This window comes from Borostomias antarcticus, assembly GCF_949987555.1.
Source record: "Borostomias antarcticus genome assembly, chromosome: 10".
In the NCBI taxonomy this organism is placed as follows: Eukaryota; Metazoa; Chordata; class Actinopteri; order Stomiiformes; family Stomiidae; genus Borostomias; species Borostomias antarcticus.
In genome coordinates this window covers 26,595,834-26,621,548 of record NC_140243.1, presented here as the reverse complement: position 1 = coordinate 26,621,548, position 25,715 = coordinate 26,595,834, and the positions used below count along the sequence as shown (strand labels likewise).

Sequence of the window (25,715 nt, the reverse complement as noted above, 5' to 3'; positions counted from 1 at the left end):
CTTCAGAAATAATACGTGACACATTTGTTTTACCATGCAGCTGTCTCTGTGGGCCGTCAGACGCACAGACAGAGCTGCATGGGCAGTTTACATACAATAAAAGACAGACAAAATAAAAGACATTTCAATTTCTCACCACTCTTGTGGGTAACACCAATTCTTAGAAATTATGCGCCGGAGGCACATAAACATAACAAAATAAATCATAGACCGCAGTTTTGATAAATTGGAGTGATGTCTTTTCTTTTTCTTTTTTCTTTTCAAGAATATGTATCTGAGCATATTAAGTTAACATGACAATACAGTGAATTGAGTTTGAAGTTATCAACATCTAACACAACTTTAAGTGGCAGTCATTTCAAATTATTAAAATACTTGCGGTTCCAACCGGTTTGGCATTTATCCGGTAGTCCAGGAACGTCAATTCTCTGTAAAACTCAAAACCAATGAATGTGCATCTGAAATCAGTAAAACATGAAATCTTAAACAAAACAAAATTCTCAAAATTGGGTTGTCAGACAAATGTATCAGACTAAGATATTGGCAAATATGAATGATTTTTATCATCATTTTTTCTTTCTTTCCACCCTGTCACGTACACCCTCACTCTCCCTAGACGTCCCTACAGAAACCTATCTGTCCCATCTAGTCAGTATCCATCTCCCTGTGGAGAACTGACAGAGACCTCATTTGGGGGGTGCTGGACCCCATTGATCAGGGGGAGACTTATGCTTTTTAGCGTATAGTCTACACTCCCTCCGGTAGTGCCCTTTGCGGCCGCAGTGATGACAATGCTGAGTAGTATCAGGGGGAGTCAATAAAGGAGGTGAGACTTTGGCTGAGGTGTCATCAGGAGTCATAGAGTCAGTCAATGAAGGGGATGAGCCAGTAGAAAGGGAAGTTCCAGGGAAGGAAATAGCCAATTTAGACTGACTGTTAACATCACTCCCTGCAGGAGTACTGCTATGAGAATAATAACCTGGAGGGGGTGACATCTGAGACAACCAAGGAGTTTGGGAGTGGGCTCCAAAAGGAGATCCAGCTAAAGATGAGGGAGAGGGAAGATGTGAAACCTGAGAGGGGACATGCTGAGAGGGGACAGATGACGGACCAGCAATAGGGGTCGTAAACCGTAACAATGCAGGAGCAGGGGGGGTGTGGTGAACCATGGAGGTTGGCTGAAGTGTCGGGACTGGAAGAGGGGGGGGCAGCACATGGCCTGGAGGAGGGACGATGCCCTGCTGAGCCTGAGGGACTGGAATAGGGACGGCCGCATTTGGATCAGGATATAAACGACACGGTTCTAAAAAGTCGTCGTTGTCTGAAGGAGGAATTAATTTCTTAACATAAACAGCTTTAGCAGTGACAGAGTTCTTCCAAGCCTCCCTTTTGTTGCGGGCAGTTTCAGCTCTATCAATTGAGTCATTTGCAGCTGTCTCCCAGGCAAGAAAGTGAGACCAGTTAATGGCATTCTCTGACTTCCTACCTAGCTTAGTTAATTGAAACTCCTTAAGCTGTCTCTTAACTTTCCCTAGCAACTTAACAGACAGTGTACCAGAGACAGGAAAATCACTATTTTTAGCCCATAAAGTAATTTGCTCACACACACTCGGATCATACTTTAATGCCACTATCTTGGCAGCGCCCAGTAAAGGTTCCCTTTTTGGTGTACTAGCAGTAGTTCCCATTTTACAAATACAAACAAATGTCAAAAGTACAGTAAAAAAACAATAACTGCTGTGTTGAGAGGGTTGTTTTTTTTTTTTTTTTTTTTTTTTTCAAAATGGCAGACTTCAGAAACCAAAATGGTGGATCCTCAAAATGGTTGAGGAAAAACAGGACCTCTCTCTTTTTTTTTTCCACAAGCAGCAAAACAGGAAGTCAAACCACGTGCGCACAAAGTTAGCTAAGCACGTGGGCTAATCAACATGTGGAACCAACCATGTGGATGAACTAGCTAGCACAGGGAAGCTAAGCAATGAAATAAAAGGACAAAAACCAACCTAACAGAAATACAAGAGACGTAGCTTGGAGCAGAATTAAAAGAACAAAGGATGAGCACAGAGTGCCGTAGAAATCCCAAAATAACCCCAACACTTAACACAAAACAAAGCCAGCACAACACCAAACAAAGCCAGCACAACAGACACTTAAATGCACAACCAAACCGTAGCTAGCATGTACAGAAGTTCAACACTAAACAAAGACCCAGAAAACAGGATCTGAAATCCCAAGACAAGACAAACACAATGAAACAAAACAAGGCCTACTCAACTTACTTAGCAAAAAGCAAATCACCCGGGGTTTAAAAGTTCTCGAAGTGTAACAGCCACCTCCGTGTCATGCCCTTCACAACAGGAGTACAAAAAACAAAATAACGAGCCTTAAAACAACAAAAGCCCCGTCGAGTCGCGGCAACCCCCCGAAACGCGGATCCCAAAACCAAAAATTCAAAAGAGAAGGCTTTTCGAGAGTAATAACGTTGTGTAGTACTCCACTATTTAGTACTGAAACGCTGTAAATGCGTCGCTAACAAAAACCTAACCCTGGTTAAGATATATAGGCTTTTAAGCGGGCATGCGGTTCAACAACCGGCTTTAAGAACAACAACCAGGAAATACATACAACAACCGGTGCGAATAAAACTACGGTCAATGTCTCCAGCTGAAAAACACAATCGTACCACTATGATTTAGATTCTCAACGTACCAGGTTTCTCAGCGAGCCTCGGAACAGCAGGCTCTGGGAAAGTACACCCCCATGCTACGACGGTGCCCCGGAGTCGTTCCGCAACTATAAAGTTGACGTGGGCCCACGTTCCTCCTCCTGAGCTCGCTGAAAAACCGGCAGATGTCCCTAAAGTGACTCAATTCTCTTTTTCCTCGTCGCCATATTGTAAAGGATTTTTATCCTTATTTTAGTTAGATTGTCAAAGAACACGCTGAGTGGTCGATCAAGCTGGTTTTAAATAAAGACAGTAGTTTTATTCTTAATACGATTCTGCAGAAACGGACCCTCGCACCGGAAGTGATTCCAGGCAAGAGTGAGAGTAGTGAGGAGGGGTCGGGGGTTTATACAGGAGAAGAGGAAGTGACAGTTTCAGGGGGAAGACAGGGAAGTGATGTCACACAGGGAGGGATTTGTAGTTCTGACAGACTGATCTATGAGAACGAACTACAAGGTTTAGAATTACAGTCCAGGGGGAAAACAGAACACTTTGTTGAGACTTGAAATTCATTCACAGCACACTACAGAAGAGAGAGAGCCCTGAGAGAGTTACACACTGTGCACACTACAGAAGAGAGAGCCCTGAGAGCTACACACTGTGCACACTACAGAAGAGAGAGAGCCCTGAGAGAGTTACACACTGTGCACTACAGAAGAGAGAGAGCCCTGAGAGAGTTACAGACTGTGCACACTACAGAAGAGAGAGAGCCCTGAGAGTGCTACACACTGTGCACACTACAGAAGAGAGAGAGCCCTGAGAGTTACACACTGTGCACACTACAGAAGAGAGAGAGCCCTGAGAGAGTTACACACTGTGCACACTACAGAAGAGAGAGAGCCCTGAGAGTTACACACTGTGCACTACAGAAGAGAGAGAGCCCTGAGAGAGTTACACACTGTGCACACTACAGAAGAGAGAGAGCCCTGAGAGTGCTACACACTGTGCACACTACAGAAGAGAGAGAGCCCTGAGAGTTACACACTGTGCACACTACAGAAGAGAGAGAGCCCTGAGAGAGTTACACACTGTGCACACTACAGAAGAGAGAGAGCCCTGAGAGTTACACACTGTGCACTACAGAAGAGAGAGAGCCCTGAGAGTTACACACTGAGCACACTACAGAAGAGAGAGAGCCCTGAGAGTTACACACTGTGCACACTACAGAAGAGAGAGAGCCCTGAGAGCTACACACTGTGCACACTACAGAAGAGAGAGAGCCCTGAGAGAGCTACACACTGTGCACACTACAGGAGAGAGAGAGCCCTGAGAGTTACACACTGTGCACACTACAGAAGAGAGAGAGCCCTGAGAGTTACACACTGTGCACACTACAGAAGAGAGAGAGCCCTGAGAGCTACACACTGTGCACACTACAGGAGAGAGAGAGCCCTGAGAGTTACACACTGTGCACACTACAGAAGAGAGAGAGCCCTGAGAGTTACACACTGTGCACACTACAGGAGAGAGAGAGCCCTGAGAGTTACACACTGTGCACACTACAGAAGAGAGAGAGCCCTGAGAGTTACACACTGTGCACACTACAGAAGAGAGAGAGCCCTGAGAGTTACACACTGTGCACACTACAGGAGAGAGAGAGTCCTGAGAGATACACACTTCACACTACAGAAGAGAGAGAGCCCTGAGAGAGCTACACACTGTGCACACTACAGAAGAGAGAGAGCCCTGAGAGCTACACACTGTGCACACTACAGAAGAGAGAGAGCCCTGAGAGAGCTACACACTGTGCACACTACAGAAGAGAGAGAGCCCTGAGAGTTACACACTGTGCACACTACAGAAGAGAGAGAGTCCTGAGAGTGCTACACAATGTCGGTTACGGTGATCACACAAATAGCCTATTCCTGAAATCAAATATATTGAAACTACCAGACCTAATTAAATTCAAAACTGTCCAAATTATGTACAAGGTATAAACTACTACCGAGCAATGTACAAAACTTATTCCACAATAACGAGGGGAGATATGACTCAGGAAGACCACTCTCAATATCAGGAAACCACAGGCTCGTCCCACTCTCCAGATCATGTGTATAACATCGTATGGAGTGACACTTGGACACTGGAATGAGCTAGACGAGGGCTTGCAGAACAGTACACATCAATCGATTTAAACACAGAATGAAAAAGAACTTAATACCTAAGGAGGAGGAAATGAATGAGCCAGACTGTATATTTATTTATATAAATAATATATATAAACTATAAATATCTATTATCATGTTTATTATTGTTATATTATCATATTATATATTATCATACCATATCTATATATATACTGTTTATTTACATATTATTTATTTACGTATCTATTTGCGTATCTAGTTACATATCTATTTACGTATCTAGTTACGTATCTATTTGCGGTAGTACCTATACATACTATTTATCTACTTGCGTATCCATTTACGTATTCATTCACATATACTGTATATATATACATATATGTTATTATGTTAGATCTATGTATACACTGAGCCAGCTGATGTTTAAACCAAAAAAGTACAAATTATTCTTTATTGTACTTTTCATTATTGCATTGTTTGTACTTTATGTACTGTATGGAAGACGATGTACAAACCAAACTACTTATTCATTCTTGCACTTTATCTTTTATTTATTTCTCATTGTACGTTCATTATTTGTTTGTAGTATTTGTTAGTATTTAAGTAGGGAAGTATGTGTCCCTGAGCCAGCTGATGTGAGTGTTGGAGCCGGGGGTCGGGCCCCGATACGCTGTTGCTTCTCCCTGTCCCCTTTTCAGCTACGGGACCAAAGTTATTTTTGTGTGTAAATGTGATTGCGCATGTTGTTTGTCCTTTTGATGGCTGAAAATAAAACAAACAAACAACAAACAAACAGGATTACTTGCTCCTCAGTGTACGCTCCATGGGCACTGTGTCCTATTCAACGCGCCAGTTTGTGGATGAAAAACTCTATTTCTCTCTCTCTCTCTCTCTCTCTCTCTACCCCTCCCTTCCTCCACCCCCCTGTCCTCCTCCTCCTCTGTCAGACACAGTGAGGAAGAGCGTGTCGGAGGCGTCCATCAGCTCGCCCCACGCCGCCCCTCCCGTTCCCCCCGAGCCCAGCGACTTCTCCACCAGGAAGGAGTCTCTGAAGAGCCAGACCTGCCACGACCTGCAGGACAGCGCCCACGGCGGCAGCAACAGTGCCGCCGCCGCCGCCACGCCCCCCGGCGCGCCTCTGCTGGCCGCGTGCACGGTAAGCCACGCCCACATCCTTCCACTCCAGCGTAACAGCGAGACCCCAGCATCAGCTTTAGACCAGATGCCCCGACCGTCATGTTTTCACTTTGTCTCAGCTAAGATGAGAGAAGACAGGAAGTGTTTTTATCGTCTGAGAAAATGGACAGTGGACCGCTGACCATGCTGGATTCACGGTCTTTGATCCTCTTGTCTTGTCCCCCCCCAGCCCGAGGACGTGAGCTTCTTCCTGTCCAGGGAGGAGGAGGAGGAGGACCCGTCCTGGTCCAGCGCCCTGTCCTCCATGGCCATACCCGCCCCCCCGGGCCAGGAGGGGGCGAGGCCGGAGAACCACCGGGAGTTCCCCCTGGGCTTTGAGCCGCTGCGCACGGAGCAGCCGGCGGAGATGAGGATGCAGTGGTCCCCCGTGGTCAAGGACCCCTACTGCTCCCCCCTGCTGGCGCCCGATAGCATGCTGCGAGGCCTGCCCCCCGTACACATCGTGGTGAGAGAGAGGGAGGGATGGAGGGGGTTTGGGGAGGAGAGCGACAGACCGATAGAATTGGGTGGAGGAATAGGAGTTGGGGTGGGGGATGGATGGATGGACGGATGGATGGACGGATGGGTGGATGGATGGATGGATGGATGGATTAGATAGATAGATAGATAGATAGATAGGCAGGCAGGCGGCGGGCTTGGCAGTTTAAATTATTTAAACTTTATTTGGTTTTTATTTAAATTATAATTGTTGACGTTTGTCCAGAAATGTATTGTTGTTCTTCTCTCTATCCTTCCTCCCCCTCTCTCTCTCCTCCCCTCCCCCCCTCCCTCCAGGCCTGTGCGTTAGACCCCATGCTGGACGACTCGGTCATGTTTGCCAAAAGGCTGAGGAACGTGGACCAGCCCGTCACCCTGTGCATCGTGGATGACCTCCCCCACGGCTTCCTGAGCCTGTCCCAGATCTCCAGGGAGACCCGCGAGGCCACCAAAGTCTGCGTGGAGCGAATCAGGGTGGTCTTCACCCAGAAGGACACGCCCCCGGAACCGCGCAAACACCGCAAGCTGGAGCGGACCAATCGGGCTTCCTCCGTGTTCACGGGGGACTCGGAGCAAGTCTTCGCCCCACCCACAGAGGAGGGCGAGTTGGCTGCAGGGGGAGGGGCGGATGTTGCCGAAGGGGAGGAGCTAGTTGGAGTGGTCACTCACAATCAGACAGATGTGGAAGGCATAGGGGCATAAAAGTGGCTGAGAAGAGGAAGAGTGTTGTTCCCCTAGGAGGAAAGAGAGAGAGAGAGAGAGAGAGAGAGAGAGAGAGGTCATGAAAGAGAGATTTGAACTATGGGAAGTAACCCGAGAGAGAAGTGGGAAGTTGAGGAAAGACGACGGTAGTTCCCAGGAATGGAGTCTAGGGAGGGAATACCAAACACAACTGCCTCTTTCACACTTTCCACAGCTGCTAGCTCCACTGCACCCCACACACGGCACAAGCTCCTCCCACGGGCTGACAAAACACAGCCACCCATGACACACACACACACACACCAAACCCTTACATTGAATAATAGGTCATTTAGCAGATGCTTTGATCCAAAGCCAGCTCTCACCCACTCTTTGCCTTTGGGGCTGGCTGCACTCGTGTGTGTGTGTGTGTTTTGGAGCTCGGACATAAAGCAGCACACATCATCCGGGGGATGAGTCCTGAATGGGCTGTTTATCTGAGCGCAGACGGCCATTTGAGACCCTAAATAAGACGGGAGAAGTCACATGATGAGGCTCCACATTGAGCTATCACAACTAAATGGACACTTGTTCTTTAGCCAGCCACTCTAAATCAAGTTGAACTCCTCACTGTGGCAGTCAACATGGCCCCAAAGTGGAGGGCTAACTATGTTGTCTTTACCTAAATAGGATCTCAGTGCTAGAACCACAAACTTAGGAGGACAAGTGGATTTGCTAGTATTAGTCAATGCAAATGCTAGTTTTATATCAATCCATAGCATTAATTATATTACTTTATTTATAGTACTATATATGTCCTTGTATTCTATTCCTACTTTAATCATGTATCATGAGTATGTATCGCTATTTTTGTTGTACACATTTGTTAGGAGGTATTATGTTCTTAGCCTATAGTAATCTGTTGCTTTTTCTAGTTGTGCATGTAACCAAGGTGAATTGGTTCAACTTCAAAATACCGGCTGACCGCGCAATTAAATCGCTGGCTTTTTGGCAGCGTAGCAGTAGTTTCAGGAAGTCGCTGACATGTGTTTGTAAGTCGGAGGGTGTGAGATCAAACCTAGTGAGGTGGGAAGCAATGCTGGCGAGCAACACACACCTGTTAGAAGCGCACACGTTTCTGTCTCGCTGCCACTCTGAGCAGCTGCTCCCTCGCCACTGCCACATTCCAGCCACCTCACAGTCAAATCACCGTGATTCGGTGCTGAGGCGGGAGACGCTGGTTCTAACCCTGCCCTGGACCTGCCAACGTGTAGGGATTACGTAAACAGCTCTGTAGTCTGGCTCAATGGATGTAGGTTTTTGAGATGAGCCTCTCATTGGTGCTGCTCAATCCCAGCGGCGGGCGATCAGACTCGGGCGCAGAAGCCAGACCCTCCAGCGCCGGAACAGCACAAAACCAAGTGTGGAGAAAAAGTCTGGCTACGCGAGACTAGCAGTTCCATAATGTACCACTTTCTTCTCTATCTACATGAACTGCAGCATCACTACACTGCCCCCCTTTCAGAATATAAGACCCTAGAGCGTGTGGAACGATGAGCTCGTCACACGGAGGTCTGGATTACTCTAATGCGTATTAGACCCAAACTAGTCTGTCTCTCTCCAGACTCAAATATGGAATCGCTGCGCTCCGCATACTACATCAGAGTCTGTGGCTGCGTTCCGAATCACATACTACCCTACTATATAGTAGGCCAAAACAGGATGTAGTATGTCCCAATACATAGTATGCCACATGCAGTATGGCAAAAATACCAGGATGTCCTACTACATCCGGTCGTATTTTGCAGTATGCAAGCCAGCAGGCTTCTCTGCCTATTCTGACCCACAATCGCAGCGGAAATGTGCGTCACATGTGCGAGTCGTGACAGCTGTAGACGAATGTCGCGTTATGGACAGCGACGGATGTGGGCAAATTTCAAGGCGCAATGTTATGACAAGGTAGTATGTCCCAATTGGATGCCTACTGCTTGCAAAGTACGTACTTTCTAAGGGCAGCTGTAGTAGGTACTGGTAGTAAGAAGTAGAAGTATGCGGTTCGGAACGCAGCTTGTGCCACTTCGCCGCCCAAGCTGGTATTCTGAGGGCGTATCGACGGGTCAAAATTGAAAGAGTGACAAGTCGTAGCAGCAAATGAGATGCTAGCACAGGTTAGATGGGCGGGGCATATCGATGAGTGGGAACGTCTGATCTCTAAAGTCGTTACTGATTGGTGTCGCAGGTATTCCTGCGAAACCAATGAATTGCCAGGATTTGAGCGCCAGATTTTTGCATGAAGTGTCCCAGACCCACAGAGAGATCTGCAGTAACGTAGTTAGCGTAGCTCACGTAGAGTATCAGCGAAAGAACTCTTATGTGTCTGGCGTTGAGATGAGCCGAAAACAGTAATAATTTTCCTCCGTTTGCGTCTAGCAAATTCACTACCCCGGCGAAAACGGCCCTCGATTTCAGAGGCCTTGTAATACACCCCGAGCATTGTAGAGTAAATGGGCGGACCTGGGAGGCTTTTGAAAAATGATGACGCAGACACCTAAGTTCCCGCGACACTTCCCTTTCCGGTAGAAGGTAAACAAATCTTCAGCCGTACTACCAGTGGTTCATTCATTCAACATAGTGGCGTGAGTGTGGGGGAAAGATATTGCCACCTCATCGTCAGTCCACGAAAAGACGATGCTAAGAGAACAGCGCGTTTGCTTCTTGTCTACATCCTGTTTATATTGTCACGCGCATGCCCAGTGAATCTTTTTCTTTAGTGGTGTTAAACGGCGGCTTGCATCCATAAAGTAGCACTACCGCCACCTTGTGGACTTTAAATGGTGGTGTGATATGCGTTTTTCGGGCGTGTTCGTATGAACAGAGATTTTTTTCAGGAACTGTGCCAAACACCTGTAAAATCACAGATGTTTTTCACGGTTCGAATATGAAGCCATGCAAATATGCATTAGTGTAATCCAGGCCTGAGACGCTACAGACTGGGAGACTAGAAAACTGTGTTGAACAGTCACCTAATTTGTCCTTTGGACACACAATCCGTACTACACAGTCTGTACTCCACACCATGATATCAGTGGTTCATTTATTTATAGGCCAAGCTGCATGTGTAGGTGACTTATAATTCGCAGAGGTTAAAGCACTTTGGAGAGACTGAAATGTCCTTCAAATGGTGGTCCTCTCCTAACCCCTCACTATTTCTGGATCCTACAGCAACAACACTGACCCTGTCCTGCTCTGGCCTAGTCCCAGTCCTGGGTTGCCAGGTCTGTGGAGAGCGATCCATCCTGTGTGATGAATAGGATTTAGCCAGAACTGCGAAAAATCACCCTTCAGAAGAATGCTCGCCAAAAAATCCCTGATAAAGGATGATCAGCCACTGTCCTCGTATGCTTCAGATGCTTACCACAGTATTTTTTGTGGAGTGATGGAACTAAGGAGAGATGTCAAGGGGAAGGAAGTAGTTTACTTTTTTCTCTCATATTTGTGTTTACTGTTTATATTGCTGTTTTTATGTTCACTCAGCACCTTTTGCTTTTGTCTGTTTGTGCGTGCGTGTGTGTGTGTGTGTTAGTCCCCCTGGAGGAGTCTGCATGTATGTGTTGATATGACTGACAGATAGATAGATAGATAGATAGATGGATACTTACTTTATTGATCCGCAGGGGAAAATTGTTACAGCAGCATAACAACAATAAAAAGGCACATTCAGGATTAAAAAAAAAGTAGTGTAATACAGTATTAATTGTACAAAATATACAAAACAGTTGTGAAAGATATACAAAAATATATGAGTGTAATACAATAAACAGAAACAAGAAACAAAGGAGCTGGTGCAACTGACGGCTACTAGCATGGCTCCATCTTGTGAACATTGTATCTGAGGCTGCCCTTTGACCTATGGTGTGTATAGTACCGTCCATCCCTGTCAACTTGTTCCCATTGGCCCGCAGCTTCCTCAGTGCTAGGAGGATTAGTTGGGAGCCACACCTCTGAGTTGGCTGTTCACACCCAGCCGCTGACTGAGGGGGCTTATGGGTCACTAGCGCCCCCTGGTGAATGTGGCTCATGCAGCAGGTATCACAAATCTGACACGTCAGATGGTTTCCTTCGCATCACCATTTGCGAACTCTCCGCAGGTGATTGGACCATCTGTCTTATCACCGTCTATTACGCGCCAACTTCAACTGCTCCTCGCTGTCATCACACCTAAACCCGCCCAGCGTAGCTGTTTGTATTTCAAATTCCTCAGAACCAACGCTGATTTGACAAGATCGTTTTCCGATCTGGCACAAACAGATCTCTACGGAGAGTATCCAGACTGATTTGCGAGAGAAACTGAATGTGAGCTTGCAAAATCAGGATGGTCTCACAAAGTTAAGCTACATGTCCCCATGTAAACTTGTGGATTGTGAGGGAATTGTGACGGCAAACAAAAAATAATCATGGCACTGGTGACATTGTTCCAGTTTTTAATTTGGTGGATCACTGCACCACTGCTACAGCCTCCTCATGCGCCCCTGTCCCTGGGGACCAGGCACGTGAGAGGCAGGCAGGTGAAGGTGATGTGGAGGAGGGAGTTTAGGGTCTAGTATTGGGACCTGTAGTTTCCCTTTCAAATGTGGTCCAACCACTGACCTGCCTCTGTAGGCTAGAGCTCTAACTCAGATGTTTGATCAGTATTTTAATGATAGATTTTGTGTGTGCGTGAGAGAGTGAGAGTGCAATGCAGAACAAATTTATATGCACAATATTATCCAGGCGCTGATGGAAATGCAAAATGGTTGAAAAACTTGAGTCATGCAGTGTTGCTTATTTGTGTTTTTAATTTGCAGGGTGAACAACATACCTCAACCTCTTAACTCTGATTGGCTTTTCTGACTAGAGACCATCTTAGCCCCAGGCTAAGCTAAAACACAGTGCAATGTGAACGGCCGATAGCCACATATCAGCTCCCAACAGAAGCAGTAGAGGTCAAGAAACCTGCACTGTTATAAGAGCAGCTATGCAGTGGAACATGCCAGCAACTAGTCTCAGACAGTATCTCTATATAACATGGCTTCTTTTCAGATCTAAAGACTAGATTTTGTATCCAAGTATCAAAGAGCTTTCTTTCGGGTTTTTTCTTTAGACCATTCTAGGAGTAAAGATCTAATCAGAATCAGGTATCAGAATCATTTGCTTGAATTCAACTGACATTGTGACTCAGGAGTGTTTTCGTAGGAATAACCTTTTCTCCATTCCTGAGTCCCAATTAAAGAATAGTGACGTTTGCACTTCATAGCACAAGCCACTGTAACCATGGAGATGTAAAGGAGCAGAACAGCTAGATTAGCCATAGAAAGACTGGAAGCAAAGCAGTTTACTTTATTTTCATTTCCTTCATTTTAAAACACCACAAGTGCAAACCTGCAAATAAAAAGAACGATTGTATATTAAATATTACATTTCCTGTATAGGTATTTTTATTTTCACATCCTATAACCTAATTCCTCAGATTTGATTTTGACTCCTGCAGTTACTTTGCAGGGTTTGCTGAATGTTGTCAGATATGAAATGAGTATGTTACTGGAAACTATTACTTTCTGTTGATTTTTATTGAATAAATATTCTCCCACAGAGAAGTTGTGGTTTTTATGTTGTCTTGGTGTAAAACTCTCCTGCTTGTGTCCCGAAATCCACATTTCAGGATGTTCTATATGCATGATTTTGGGTCTCAATCAGAAGGAATAAATCGTGCTAGGCTAATCATAGCCCATATTCATACCCTCATTTCATAGCCCAATGTAGGCCTCGGGTGCACAGTGCTCAACTGTAATAAGCTGTAAAGCATACTTTTACGAGTGGTTTGATAAGCTAAATAAATGTAATATTGACCACATTGGTTGCAAATGCTATGTTGGGCTGAGTAGGCTATGAGAGGAGACGAGAGGAAAACCAGGCCAGGTCCAGCCTGGCTTATGTGCATAGCTGACTGTTTCTTTTCAGGACTGGTAGGATGGATGGTAGTCATGCCCCTGAAATAGCTGTGAATTGAAATGACGATGAAATAATGTCTGATAAATTAAGATGGGTCTTGTCGCCTGGACACATCGGCACAATAAGAGCGGGATAGCCAGTTAGCTCATTAGCTCACAACAACTAGCAGCAGCTTCCATAACATTAATGGTAGCGGTCAGTGGCTAAAGCAGTTACACTGATGATTCCTGTAACTTTAGCCATTTTGCTGCAATTGGTTCAACTTCCGTTTCTGGACAAAGATAAGGGATAAACCCAGATAACACAAGGCTAGCGGACCTACAGCCGGTCTGAAACAGGAAACGTCACAAAAAGTATTTTGCCCTCTAGCGCATTTTGAGTACTGCCGACAGGATGAAACCTCCAGACCTGGTCACATTTATCAACAGAAGAAATGGTATCGCATGAGCAATTTACAAGATAACTGTGGGAAGAGGGAGCATGCGTGGCTGTGTGTGTGTGTGTGTGTGTGTGTGTGTGTGTGTGTGTATGTGCAAGACTATTAGTCTTTAGGAAGATGCCAGTGGGCAAGGATGCATAGGATGATGCAGATGACCTTGCTGCCATTGTCTTCTTGATGGGCATCCAAGACTAGCCACTCATGTTGCCTTTTGTTGTTCAAAGTACTCGATTATAGTCTGGCTTCTTTGCTCAATGGCTGCTGGCAGCTTGTGTGGGATGGAAATGCCAGACAGCTCACTGAAGTGAGAGAACAGGCCCTTCTGGGAGAACAGAAATAGCCCTCCATCCTCCCTCCATACTGAAGCAGTGCTGAGCGTCAATGATGTGTTTTTAGTTTTAGAAACATGTTTTCTGTTTTAGAATTGTGTTATAGTGATTTTATAACAGCTAGGGGGCGTCGTTAGGCACGATGCGAAGCGGAGTGCCTAAAACCCCCCTAGCTGTTATAAAATCACTATAACACACGGCCTCGAGTGGTTTATTGCTTTTATACAACGGTTACTACAGGTATTAGTGTAAATTAAACACACAGCAATGTAAAATATTAACATTTATTCAAAACGAAGCATCATTCCCTCAATTCCGCCGAGCAAAATAGTTCCCCTAACAAAAGGGTTGCCAAGCAACAACAACTACAATGCATTGGATCAAATGGGAGGCGCATTAATACTGAAAACGGAATGATATGCGGTCCCAGGTGTGTGTTACAAAGTATTTTAACACGGCTTCCAGCCAATCAGAATCAAGAACCAGAACTAACCGTTGTATAACAAAACATACTCTATTCTGGGAGTCTGCTAAATACATACCTTATTTTCTGCATTTTTTAGGGAATCCCATTCATTTTTCCAATAGGGATTTTGGAATGAAATGGCGACGATGCTAACTTTTAAGCCTAACTGTACAAAGTGACACCAGGCCTCACCACTCTATTACCTCTCTACAAAATACTGCAGACTTTTACAGTAGGCCCTGAAGACCTAAATAGTGAACCTATCCTTTTAAGACGTGGCTTATAATGCCACAGCTTTAATTTAATCGGTTGCTGTCAACAGCTAGGAGTGCGAGAGAGAGAGAGCATTCGGTCGACTGAAAATGCCTTTCAGATGTTTGGAGAGATTGCGGGGAGCACTCCAAAACTGTCCTCAGAAAAACATCAGGACTGTTTACCAATCTGCCCTGTAATTGCCATCGTTTGCATTTTGTATTAGCCTACAAACTAGCCTACATCAATAGTGAATTACTATGAATGAGTCTTCCTTCCTTCCTCCTTTAGTTCCAGAGTGAAATTCGAGCGGGAGAGAAGGCCGACGCTCTGACATTTTGAAAACCCGCTCCACGCGCCTTTCAAATTCCACCCACTCAACTCCACTCACATGCTCCCTCTCTCTCTCTCTCTCTGTCAGGTGGAAGGAGAGGGGGATGAGGAGGTGTTAAGCTGTGTGGGAGGCAGGAGTTTCCGTTCAGTGAGGGAGAGATGGTGGTACATCGCTCTCAGTAAGTGCGGGTACTGACCTCTCACCCCTGCTCCGTGGACCAGCCCACTTGCCCAGTCTGTTGCCCTGACAACAACCCCCGTCTGTTGCCCTGACAACAACCTTGATCTTGCTGTTTTATAGATCTAATTTGTGTCCGACTTTGGAGTCTTTTGGAATGATGAAAATAAGTGATTTAGCTTTTAATGAAAGGTGTGTTTCATGGTGAATGTTAAGAGCAGTAGTGACAGAACTGTGTGTTAGTGAGTAAAACCTGGGCTTGAATGTTCAGGGTGAGCACTGTAGGCCTACTTTTATGGGGCTGTGTTATGACCACTCTGCATAGTAATTACACTGTTATGAGGGCTGTATAATTCTACTTGATGGGTTCTGCTGTGTGGCTGAGCAAGTGAGTGTGTGTGTGGTTTGTTTATTAATTTATTTATAACCCTAACCCTTTTAGCCCTATTGGGCTATTCTTCCAAGCGCCCATATCATAAAAACATGTAATACAGATAATAGTAACATAATACAGTCTACGATTATACAAGTATAGGTGCATTCACACACATTGATGGCATAAACACGCAACACAACCTACTGTATGTATACATGCAATATCACCCAATAATTGATTACAATACATCCACACCAATATACCATATATAAGAAATCAGTAATAGTCATATTCATCTTCAATTCAATTCACGTTGCTTAAAATAGCATAGCAGTACACTGTCAATACAGATACATATATTACAAATACAGTACATAATAGAACACAATTTCCTATGTCTAATGTATCATGACAATTACACAAATGTTACAGAATTACCGGTACCCACATTAAAACTACACCCTACATGATCATAGTGAGAATAGATTTACTTCCAAATTCCACGATTCTCAATACCCAATTTGATACCACGATAAAAAAATAAATAAAAAAAAACTACAAATCCCATGTAGTCTACTTCAATATACAGCCTTCTTAAAATATCATATTCTGTCTGATACTGTAGGCTACTGTGTGTCACGGTCGGATCCGTCTAGTCTCTGTGTCTGTCATTGTGTGAGATGGTGATTGGTCTGAAGAGGCTTAGGGGCGGGTCTGACTCGGGGGGGGGTTTGAACTTACCCCGGGAGGAGACGGAAGAGAAGAGCCCGTGGATCCAGCGTCTCGCCGGGAAGCCACACTTTTCCCTCAGGACATTGATTAAGACCGTGACTGAACCCCGTAGAAATTCTGTGTCCGTCTGTCTCGTTAGCCGCTTCGGTGGCTATTCGCGCTACACTGAGAGTAGCAACTCAAGGATTGGGCTGGCCGCTCATGGAAGCCAGGCTGCCCTCCCAAGAAGGCTTGGATCAATTACTGGAGCGACCGTCAGTAGCCTACTGCGTCCAGGTAAGACCCGCCTAAGCCAACCTGTTCAGGTACCACATATTCCACGCCGATGACAGACCGGAGCTTAGAGTGCACGGCTCAGTTCCTAGCCCGAGGTAACCCCTAGACTACCGAGTTCGCATTAATGATTCTCGGGTGGTATCTGGCCGTGACACTGTGAAAGGAAGATTATGAAACTTCAATTATCAGGTCGCTTAGCTCAATGACTCTAAGAAAACAGCATAGGTAACTGCTGACGTGCGCTGAAAATAAAGAGTTACATCATTAGTGTTTGAGGAGTCCATCATTGGTCCACGTTACAATGGTGTCAGATGTGGGATGTTAAAGCTCAAAAGGCCGCAGGGCAGATGGATATTGTGGTGGAGACTGGGTCCCAGCACTTAACCCTTTGAATACGACCACGTCACCGGCAACATTTTAAAAATATCTAACAAATATTTAATAATATAAAAAAAATATCTAACAAATCTAAAAAATTCCGCACTCCAACACTTGCTGAAAGCTGAGAAATTGTGCTTTCTAGTATTATAGGGAAAATCCAATTAATATTCGAAATGTTGTCGCTTTATTTTCAGCACTCTTCCCGATGGGAGCAGTGTTGTGCGTACTGGGACAGGTGGAGAGTCGACCCGGGGTTCTCCACCTAGGTTCTCCAGGTGGGTTCCTCACCTAGGACCCTGAGTAAGCCGAAGGTCGGAGGGCGGATCGGAACGGCCAAGACAGCCGGGGGGGCGGATCGAACAAAAGGCTGAGGAAACTGCGGCTCTGGAGGCGGAGATCAGGAGACTGGTCACCCCTCCGGGGGAGGGCAGCGCAGCGTGGGCGCAGAGAGGTGGAGACCTGAGCCGACCGCTGAGTCAGGTAGACACGCTGGGTGCTGTGACCCACAGGGCGGTGTCCCAGGGCAAAGGAAAAGCCTTACCTCCGCAGACCAGAGCATTCCTGCTGCAACCACACCTACTCCCAGGACCGGCTGGACTTTCCAGACCTTCTAGACCCTCTGGACCTCCCAAACCTTCTAGAGAAACATGGGAGGAGATCATCGTCGAAAAAGACTCTGTAGCAGAGGAGCCATGCGCAGGCAACCCAGGCCTGTTCCCTGGGGTCACCACTCCAGATGAGGCCTTTCACACTCACACTCTCACTCCTCTGAGTGAGGTCATTAAGAGGGTCGGATTATACTTTTCCCTTTGTTGTAGGGGGCCTGTGTAAACGAGAGAGAACCAGGACTGTTCACGCCGACGTCCTAGGACCACATCAAATAACTCGCCCGGAACAGGCCAAGCTTTACGACCAGCACTCTCTCCCTCTCTCTCCCTCTCTCTCTCTCTCTCTCTCTCCACCCTCATCACCTTCAGCACCCAATATTCTCTGGAGAACATTCCAGAACATACATGCATAAGAAAACTGCCATTCCAGCCAGTCATTCTCCCAGTGCCAGTGTTTATTCTTCAATGGGGGACATATCAGTGAATAAACGGGGTTTGGGGAGCGAACGGGCTCAGAGCAGTATTCAAATTGTGAATCCAACATGTGGGTGTGATTAAAGATGCAATTGTTGTGATTCTATGTGCTCCAGCCAATGTACTGAATGTGATAATGTCATTTGTACTTATGTCCTCCCAATGTGTTGGTAATGAGGTCGGATTAAAACATATCCTGAAAAATGCTAAAATGCTATCAGTCTCCCATATCCCTCAAGGGAGGGGTAAAGAATATTCTGGCCAATCAGTCAGCTGGGGTGACAAGGTCTCACCCCTCGGCAAGCCACAGGTATTTAATCTGTGAGACTCCATCTTGTCTTTCTCTGTTCTGAACATCACAGATCATCACGTGTGCCGTTACAAGCCAGTAACTGTCTCAGTGGAACTCTCACGACCAGGCCGTAGGTACATGCGAGTCGACGCACTTTGTATCTACTAAAAAGCAACCAATCCACAACTGTTCCTCGGATCCAACTCTCAGCAAGAGCGGGAGTGGAGCAGTGAGACTTTGCAACTTTAATTCTGAACCGTTTCGGTTGGCTGTACCCCAAACAGCGCCGGAATAGACTCTGTACTACTCTGTAAAATCCGAGTGTCAAGCCTGAACTGTAAAGGAAAAACCTTACTTGCTTTAGTTTAGATTTCAAGGAACATGCTGAGTGGTCAGTCAAGCTGGTTTTAAACAAAGGCAATAGTTTTATTCTGTTACGATTCTGCAGTCGGACTCTAGCACAGGAAGTGAATCCGGGCAGAGTGAGTCAGATGTGGACGAGGTCGATAGGTTATACAGTGAAAAAGGAAGTGACATAGTTTCAGGATGAAGAGGACAGGAAGGTGATGTCACACAGGAAGAATTTGTAGTTTTAAAAGACTGATCTATGAGAATGAACTACAAAGTTAGAACAACAGTCAAGTAGGAAAACAGAACACTTTGGTGAGACTTGAAATTCATTCACAGAACCCTGGGTCGCTGCTACTCAACGTTAACAACAGCAAAACCGCGAAGCAATGAGCCGGCGGACGACGCCCATCAACCAACCCAACAACGCTGGTCACGTGGGTCTTAGAGACTACACCGAGAGCTGTCCAGTCGAAGCGAGCCGCGCGCCACACAAACCGTAAGGTCCATGCGAACGCTGCTCGGTTGATGTGTTTGTGGTTGCTGATGTGTTGTTGAGTTTAGATCTTAGGACAGGCTGCACTCGCCTATCATCTACTCCCTTCCTGCTTTGTTTCCATCCTGACACATTTGTGTTCCCATATATTGTTGAATTGTGTGTTTTCATATTATCCTGATAATTGATTAGTATACTTCAGTAAATATTCAATGCTTTGATCACGTCGTTGTAGCGTCATCAACAGATCTCTAGGTCACTTAGTTGAGTCAAAGACTTCCTTTCAGACTGAGACTGATGTTACATTAGACTATTGATAGGCTATCTGTTTCCCTGTCATAAGGGTGGTGCCCCAGACGAGTTGATTTAGTGTAGTTAAATCCATTTCCTTCATAGTTGTGATAGCCGCGGTATAATCATCAATAATACCAAGTGATAGTCATATTTCCATGAAGCTATAAGCTCCTAAACTGCTACAACTCTTGATGAACTGCCACAATACCCTCCCTCCTGGCCAAGCTCCGACCCCGTAACAAGCACCCCCCGGGTGAAGCTAGGTCGTTATGATGGGACCACTAACTGGGAGGGGTTTCTAGCTCAGTTCCAGCTTATCTCTGATGTGTCAGGATGGACTGAGAGCCATCGAGTCCTCAATCTAGCCGCAGCTCTGGAGGGGAAAGCCAGACAGGCGCTCCTAGACCTAGACAGGGGAAGAATATCCCTGGAGATACTGACTACCGCCCTGGGCCGGCGGTTCAGCGATCACCATCGGCCTCCGAGACCAGCTCCACTCAAGGAAGAGGCGAACCCAGGAGAAATTGGGGACCCTAGCAGCCGACATCCGCCGCCTCGTGAGCCGGGCATACGCTGACATGTCCCCGTCGGCCACACAGTGGCTCGTCTTGGACTACTTCCTGCGCAGCCTACAGCCCGTTCGCCTCTGGCAACAAGTGCAACTCGCCAAGTCAGCCACGATCGGAGAAGCCTTGCGGACTGCAGAGGAAGTGGAGGCCATCCTAGCCGAAGAGGGACTGGCTACCATGAGCCTGGCTCCACGCCATCAAGTACGGTCCCTACAAGAGGGCGAAGAGGAACCTCCCAGAGGGGCCCAGGGCTGAAAATTAACACCTGCCACCAGCCAAATTAACACCTGCCACCAGCCAAATTAACACCTGCCACCGGCCAAATTAACACCTGCCACCGGCCAAATTAACACCTGCCACCAGCCAAATTAACACCTGCCACCGGCAAAATGCAAGTAAAATTTCCAATTGGCGACTAGTTTTCGGAAGGCTATCTGAAAAAAAAAAAAACTTGGCCGGTAGATTTTTTCATTTACAGTCCCCTTGGCAGGTGACTCACCGTGAGCCAAAAAGTGACTTTTCACCCCTGGAGGGGTCCCTCTTGTGCTGAGGCTGCGGACAACCAGAACACCGAATACGGGAAGGGGTGTAGAATGGGCCAAGAAGGAACCATTACTTTTTGAAGCAGGCCCTAATCACAAGGCGGATCAAATAATTATTTTTCACTTTGTTAACGCTACCAAATAGACCAGACCGGCACATATGTGTACTTTGCAAAATACCCCTTTTGGGGGGATAGAAAACCTCAGATCTTGCAGCCTACATGACACACCCACTTTGCTACATGACACTTTCCCTTCACTACGACTCCCCTAGAGAAAACAATATTCTCCAGCACCTGGAGTCCGTAGGCACCTACGCCAGGATCCTGTTTGTGGACTTCAGCTCTGCTTTGAACACCATCCTCCATCCGCCAACTCTGGAGGGTGTGCTCTCCCAGCTGCGCATGCCCGACCCCACCTGCGCATGCCCGACCCCACCTGCAGGTGGATCACAGACTTCCTGTCTGACAGGAAACGGCACAGGAAACTGGGCAAGCACATCTCTTGGCTCCAGGATCATCGGCACAGGCTTCCCCCAAAGCTGGGTCCTTTCCCCTCTACTCTTCTCCCTGGACACAAGCATTTCCACAGTCCGCGATCTACCGCCCTCACTCTTTCTCTCTTTCAGGGAGACGGCTTGCAGCTGGAATACGAGATGAAACTGACCAACGGCCAGTCCTTTTGGACAGAGCATTTCTCTGCAGATGAGTTCGGTGAGAGTGATTACACAGACGGTATCAAATGATTGCTAATAGCCCCCCTAGCCAACACTATTTAACACGGCCAATAAACTCTACTGAATAGAACAAATTTATATAATGAAGGGATGGATGGGTGTGTGAATTAATAATGGTGAATAAAGAGAGAGGAATGGATACAGAGGGAAAATAGAACTGTGGTGTTGAAATAGTCATGGCCGACTGCTTTAATACACATTATGAACTGCAGTGCGGTTGTGATGCTGTGTGTGTGTGTGTGTGTGTGTGTGTGTGTGTGTGTGTGTGTGTGTGTGTGTGTGTGTGCGTGCGCGCACTAGGAACGAGTTATGAGCCTCACCTCAACACCTGCCGCAGTCATAAACATCTTATACTGTAGGTCGTGTGGAGAAGCTGTCTTCCCTTCAGATTGAGAGAAAAGGAAGCATGGGGAGAGAGAGAGGGATGGAGGGAGGGGAGGAGAAAAGAGGAGACAAAGATAGACGATGAAGTCAGAGGAAAGATGGAGGAGAATAAATGGAGGGAGATGTAAGCAGATGGCAGGAAGAGCAAGAGAGAGAGAGAAAGGAGTGTTATGGATGTGCCCATCTTGCCGCTGAAATGTCTGTACAGTATGTGAAGATACATCTGTTCTCTCTCTCTCTGGTTTCTCAGGAGAGAGAGAGAGAGAGAGAGAGAGAGAGAGAGAGAGAGAGAGAGAGCGTTTGCCTCGTTCAGCCACACTGAGAGCCACTCTCCCACCGGCCTCGTCTCCAGTTCCTCTCTGACATGTCCCCCTCCTCAGCCCAGATGATGACCTCCTTCTACTCACCCAGGGAGACTACTCACACAGGAACGTCCTCCTGCTCTCCCTGAGACAAGCACTCCTGCTCTCCCTGAGACAAGCTCTCCTGCTCTCCCTGAGACAAGCACTCCTGCTCTCCCTGAGACAAGCACTCCTGCTCTCCCTGGGACAAGCACTCCTGCTCTCCCTGAGACAAGCACTCCTGCTCTCCCTGAGACAAGCACTCCTGCTCTCCCTGAGACAAGCACTCCTGCTCTCCCTGAGACAAGCACTCCTGCTCTCCCTGAGACAAGCACTCCTGCTCTCCCTGAGACAAGCACTCCTGCTCTCCCTGGGACAAGCACTCCTGCTCTCCCTGAGACAAGCACTCCTGCTCTCCCTGAGACAAGCACTCCTGCTCTCCCTGAGACAAGCACTCCTGCTCTCCCTGAGACAAGCACTCCTGCTCTCCCTGAGACAAGCACTCCTGCTCTCCCTGAGACAAGCACTCCTGCCTGCCTGGATAGGAAGCAGGCAGACAGGTCGGCACTTAACTAATCTGCTCTCCCTAGAAAGACGTCCAGCGGTCCCACTGACTGGAGCTGTTCCTTACAGGCAAAGTAGCAGGAGAGGAGGAAGACGGCAGAGAAGACGACCAGGAAGGTGATGTCTGTCTCCAGGATCCCTGGGATGGAGAGACGGGATGGGAGAGAAAGGGAGGGAGGGAATGGGGAAGACCAGATAAACCAGGTTAGAATTATTAAAGTCTTAAATTATTGGAGAGTAGATATTGACTAAGGAATAGTACTATAGCTTAGTTAGCACAAATTGTTCTAGTTAATATACAATAGCTTTCAGTAGAGCCACCATGAGGCCCTCTCTCCTCTCCTCTCCTCTCCTCTCCTCTCCTCTCCTCTCCTCTCCTCTCCTCTCCTCTCCTCTCCTCTCCTCTCCTCTCCTCTCCTCTCCTCAGTGTAGCCTGCTGTTTCATGGACTGGTCCCTGGAACTCCAGAAGATACTGGGAGAGTCGGAGCGCCAACCCGCTGCACTGGGCATCAATCCAAATCACATCCTGTAGAGAAGATGTGGCAGTGAAAGATGATGTGTGTAATTTGTGTGGATGAGTGTGTGTTTTTTTAAGTTTTTTTTTAGTATGTGTGTGTGAGACTTGACCTGTTTTCCTGTTCCAGTATGGTGTTACAGATTCAGATGCTATAACCTTACAGTAACCTCACTTTCTCTCTATGTTGGAGAAGTCCTAATTTTCTCTCTCTCCTTCTCTTGTCCTCTCTATCTCTCTCCACTCCCTCTCTCTCTCCCTCTCTCTCTCTCTTCCCGTTAAGGCCCCACAACCTCTCTCTCTCCCTCCAGGGAAACTCCTGTTCTCTGTCAGTTTCTTGGTGTTCCTCCTGATGCTGATCCTGCTGGCGAAAGGCTTCACTGTCACCAGTAGAGAAAGAGAGAGGAAGAGACTGCCAGTGCCCACTCCATCTCTGGCATATACAGACGTGGACATAATTGTTGGTACCCTTCCGTTAAAGAAAGAAAAACCCACAATGGTCACTGAATTAATTTGAAACTGACTTAATGAGCTGGTGGCAAGGGTTTGCAAATGTTACAGGTGTTATGTCAGCAGGAGAATGTGAAGTTGTTTTGAACGGGCATTCTGATTGAACGGGCTCAGAAAAAATGCTATTATCCGCCTGCAGTGCCTGGGCAGCTAAGAGAGAGAAGAGGAGTGACTCACAGATAAAGAGCAGAGAGGTGAGGGGGGACTAAGAGAAACAGTGTTGTGTGTGTGTGTGCGCCTATGTGAGTGTGTGCCTATGTCAGTGTGTGTGTGTGTGTGTGTGTGTGCACATGGGTGGTTGTGTGAGTGCCAGTGAGTGTGGGTGTGCAGAAGGTGGGAGTTACTGACGAGGATGACAAGGGTATCGGAGCCGTCACTGGCACTCCAAAAAACCCTGACAGAGAAAAAGGAAGAGAGAGGGAGAGGAAGTAGAGAGAAATAACGAACAAGAGAGTGCAGTGAAATAAATAGAAAACTAAACGTGTACATTTGCTACTTAAATCAATCAGAACAGATCTGGTATTAATCAAGCATCTCAAAACTGCTGATCTGGAATCAATTTGTCTTTTCAATGAAGTCGTGCGAGATGAGCACTCCTAACTTGATAAATGCGGTCCACAGGTGATGTGCGAGCGTGTGTGTAGAGTGTGGAGGGTAGATGTGTAGAGGAGTGTGGAGGGTAGATGAGTGGAGGGTAGATGTGTAGAGGAGTGTGGAGGGTAGATGTGTAGAGGAGTGTGGAGGGTAGATGTGTAGAGGAGTGTGGAGGGTAGATGTGTAGAGGAGTGTGGAGGGTAGATGTGTAGAGGAGTGTGGAGGGTAGATGTGTGGAGGGTAGATGTGTGGAGGAGTGTGGAGGGTAGATGTGTAGAGGAGTGTGGGGGGTAGATGTGTAGAGGAGTGTGGAGGGTAGATGTGTGGAGGGTAGATGTGTAGAGGAGTGTGGAGGGTAGATGTGTGGAGGGTAGATGTGTAGAGGAGTGTGGAGGGTAGATGTGTGGAGGGTAGATGTGTAGAGGAGTGTGGAGGGTAGATGTGTAGAGGAGTGTGGAGGGTAGATGTGTGGAGGAGTGTGGAGGGTAGATGTGTAGAGGAGTGTGGAGGGTAGATGTGTGGAGGGTAGATGTGTAGAGGAGTGTGGAGGGTAGATGTGTAGAGGAGTGTGGAGGGTAGATGTGTGGAGGGTAGATGTGTAGAGGAGTGTGGAGGGTAGATGTGTAGAGGAGTGTGGAGGGTAGATGTGTAGAGGAGTGTGGAGGGTAGATGTGTAGAGGAGTGTGGAGGGTAGATGTGTAGAGGAGTGTGGAGGGTAGATGTGTAGAGGAGTGTGGAGGGTAGATGTGTGGAGGAGTGTGGAGGGTAGATGTGTGGAGGAGTGTGGAGGGTAGATGTGTGGAGGAGTGTGGAGGGTAGATGTGTAGAGGAGTGTGGAGGGTAGATGTGTAGAGGAGTGTGGAGGGTAGATGTGTAGAGGAGTGTGGAGGGTAGATGTGTGGAGGGTAGATGTGTAGAGGAGTGTGGAGGGTAGATGTGTAGAGGAGTGTGGAGGGTAGATGTGTGGAGGAGTGTGGAGGGTAGATGTGTAGAGGAGTGTGGAGGGTAGATGTGTGGAGGGTAGATGTGTAGAGGAGTGTGGAGGGTAGATGTGTAGAGGAGTGTGGAGGGTAGATGTGTGGAGGGTAGATGTGTGGAGGAGTGTGGAGGGTAGATGTGTAGAGGAGTGTGGAGGGTAGATGTGTAGAGGAGTGTGGAGGGTAGATGTGTAGAGGAGTGTGGAGGGTAGATGTGTAGAGGAGTGTGGAGGGTAGATGTGTGGAGGAGTGTGGAGGGTAGATGTGTAGAGGAGTGTGGAGGGTAGATGTGTGGAGGGTAGATGTGTGGAGGAGTGTGGAGGGTAGATGTGTGGAGGGTAGATGTGTGGAGGAGTGTGGAGGGTAGATGTATAGAGGAGTGTGGAGGGTAGATGTGTGGAGGAGTGTGGAGGGTAGATGTGTAGAGGAGTGTGGAGGGTAGATGTGTGGAGGAGTGTGGAGGGTAGATGTGTAGAGGAGTGTGGAGGGTAGATGTGTAGAGGAGTGTAGAGGGTAGATGTGTGGAGGAGTGTGGAGGGTAGATGTGTAGAGGA

General features: G+C 47.0%; 1 protein-coding gene across 1 annotated transcript in view; it reads left to right on the top strand.

Annotated features, from left to right (window-relative positions):
- The window catches only part of lipeb (lipase, hormone-sensitive b), a gene marked incomplete at its 5' end in the record, with an annotated part of 48,537 nt that extends 35,748 nt beyond the window's left edge, over positions 1-12,789 (top strand). The window contains 3 exon segments of the mRNA XM_084444843.1: positions 5,760-5,968; positions 6,179-6,454; positions 6,784-12,789. Coding sequence (XP_084300969.1) covers positions 5,760-5,968; positions 6,179-6,454; positions 6,784-7,188 — 890 coding nt within the window. The 3' untranslated portion in view covers positions 7,189-12,789.
- Between the last annotated feature and the right edge of the window lie 12,926 nt (positions 12,790-25,715).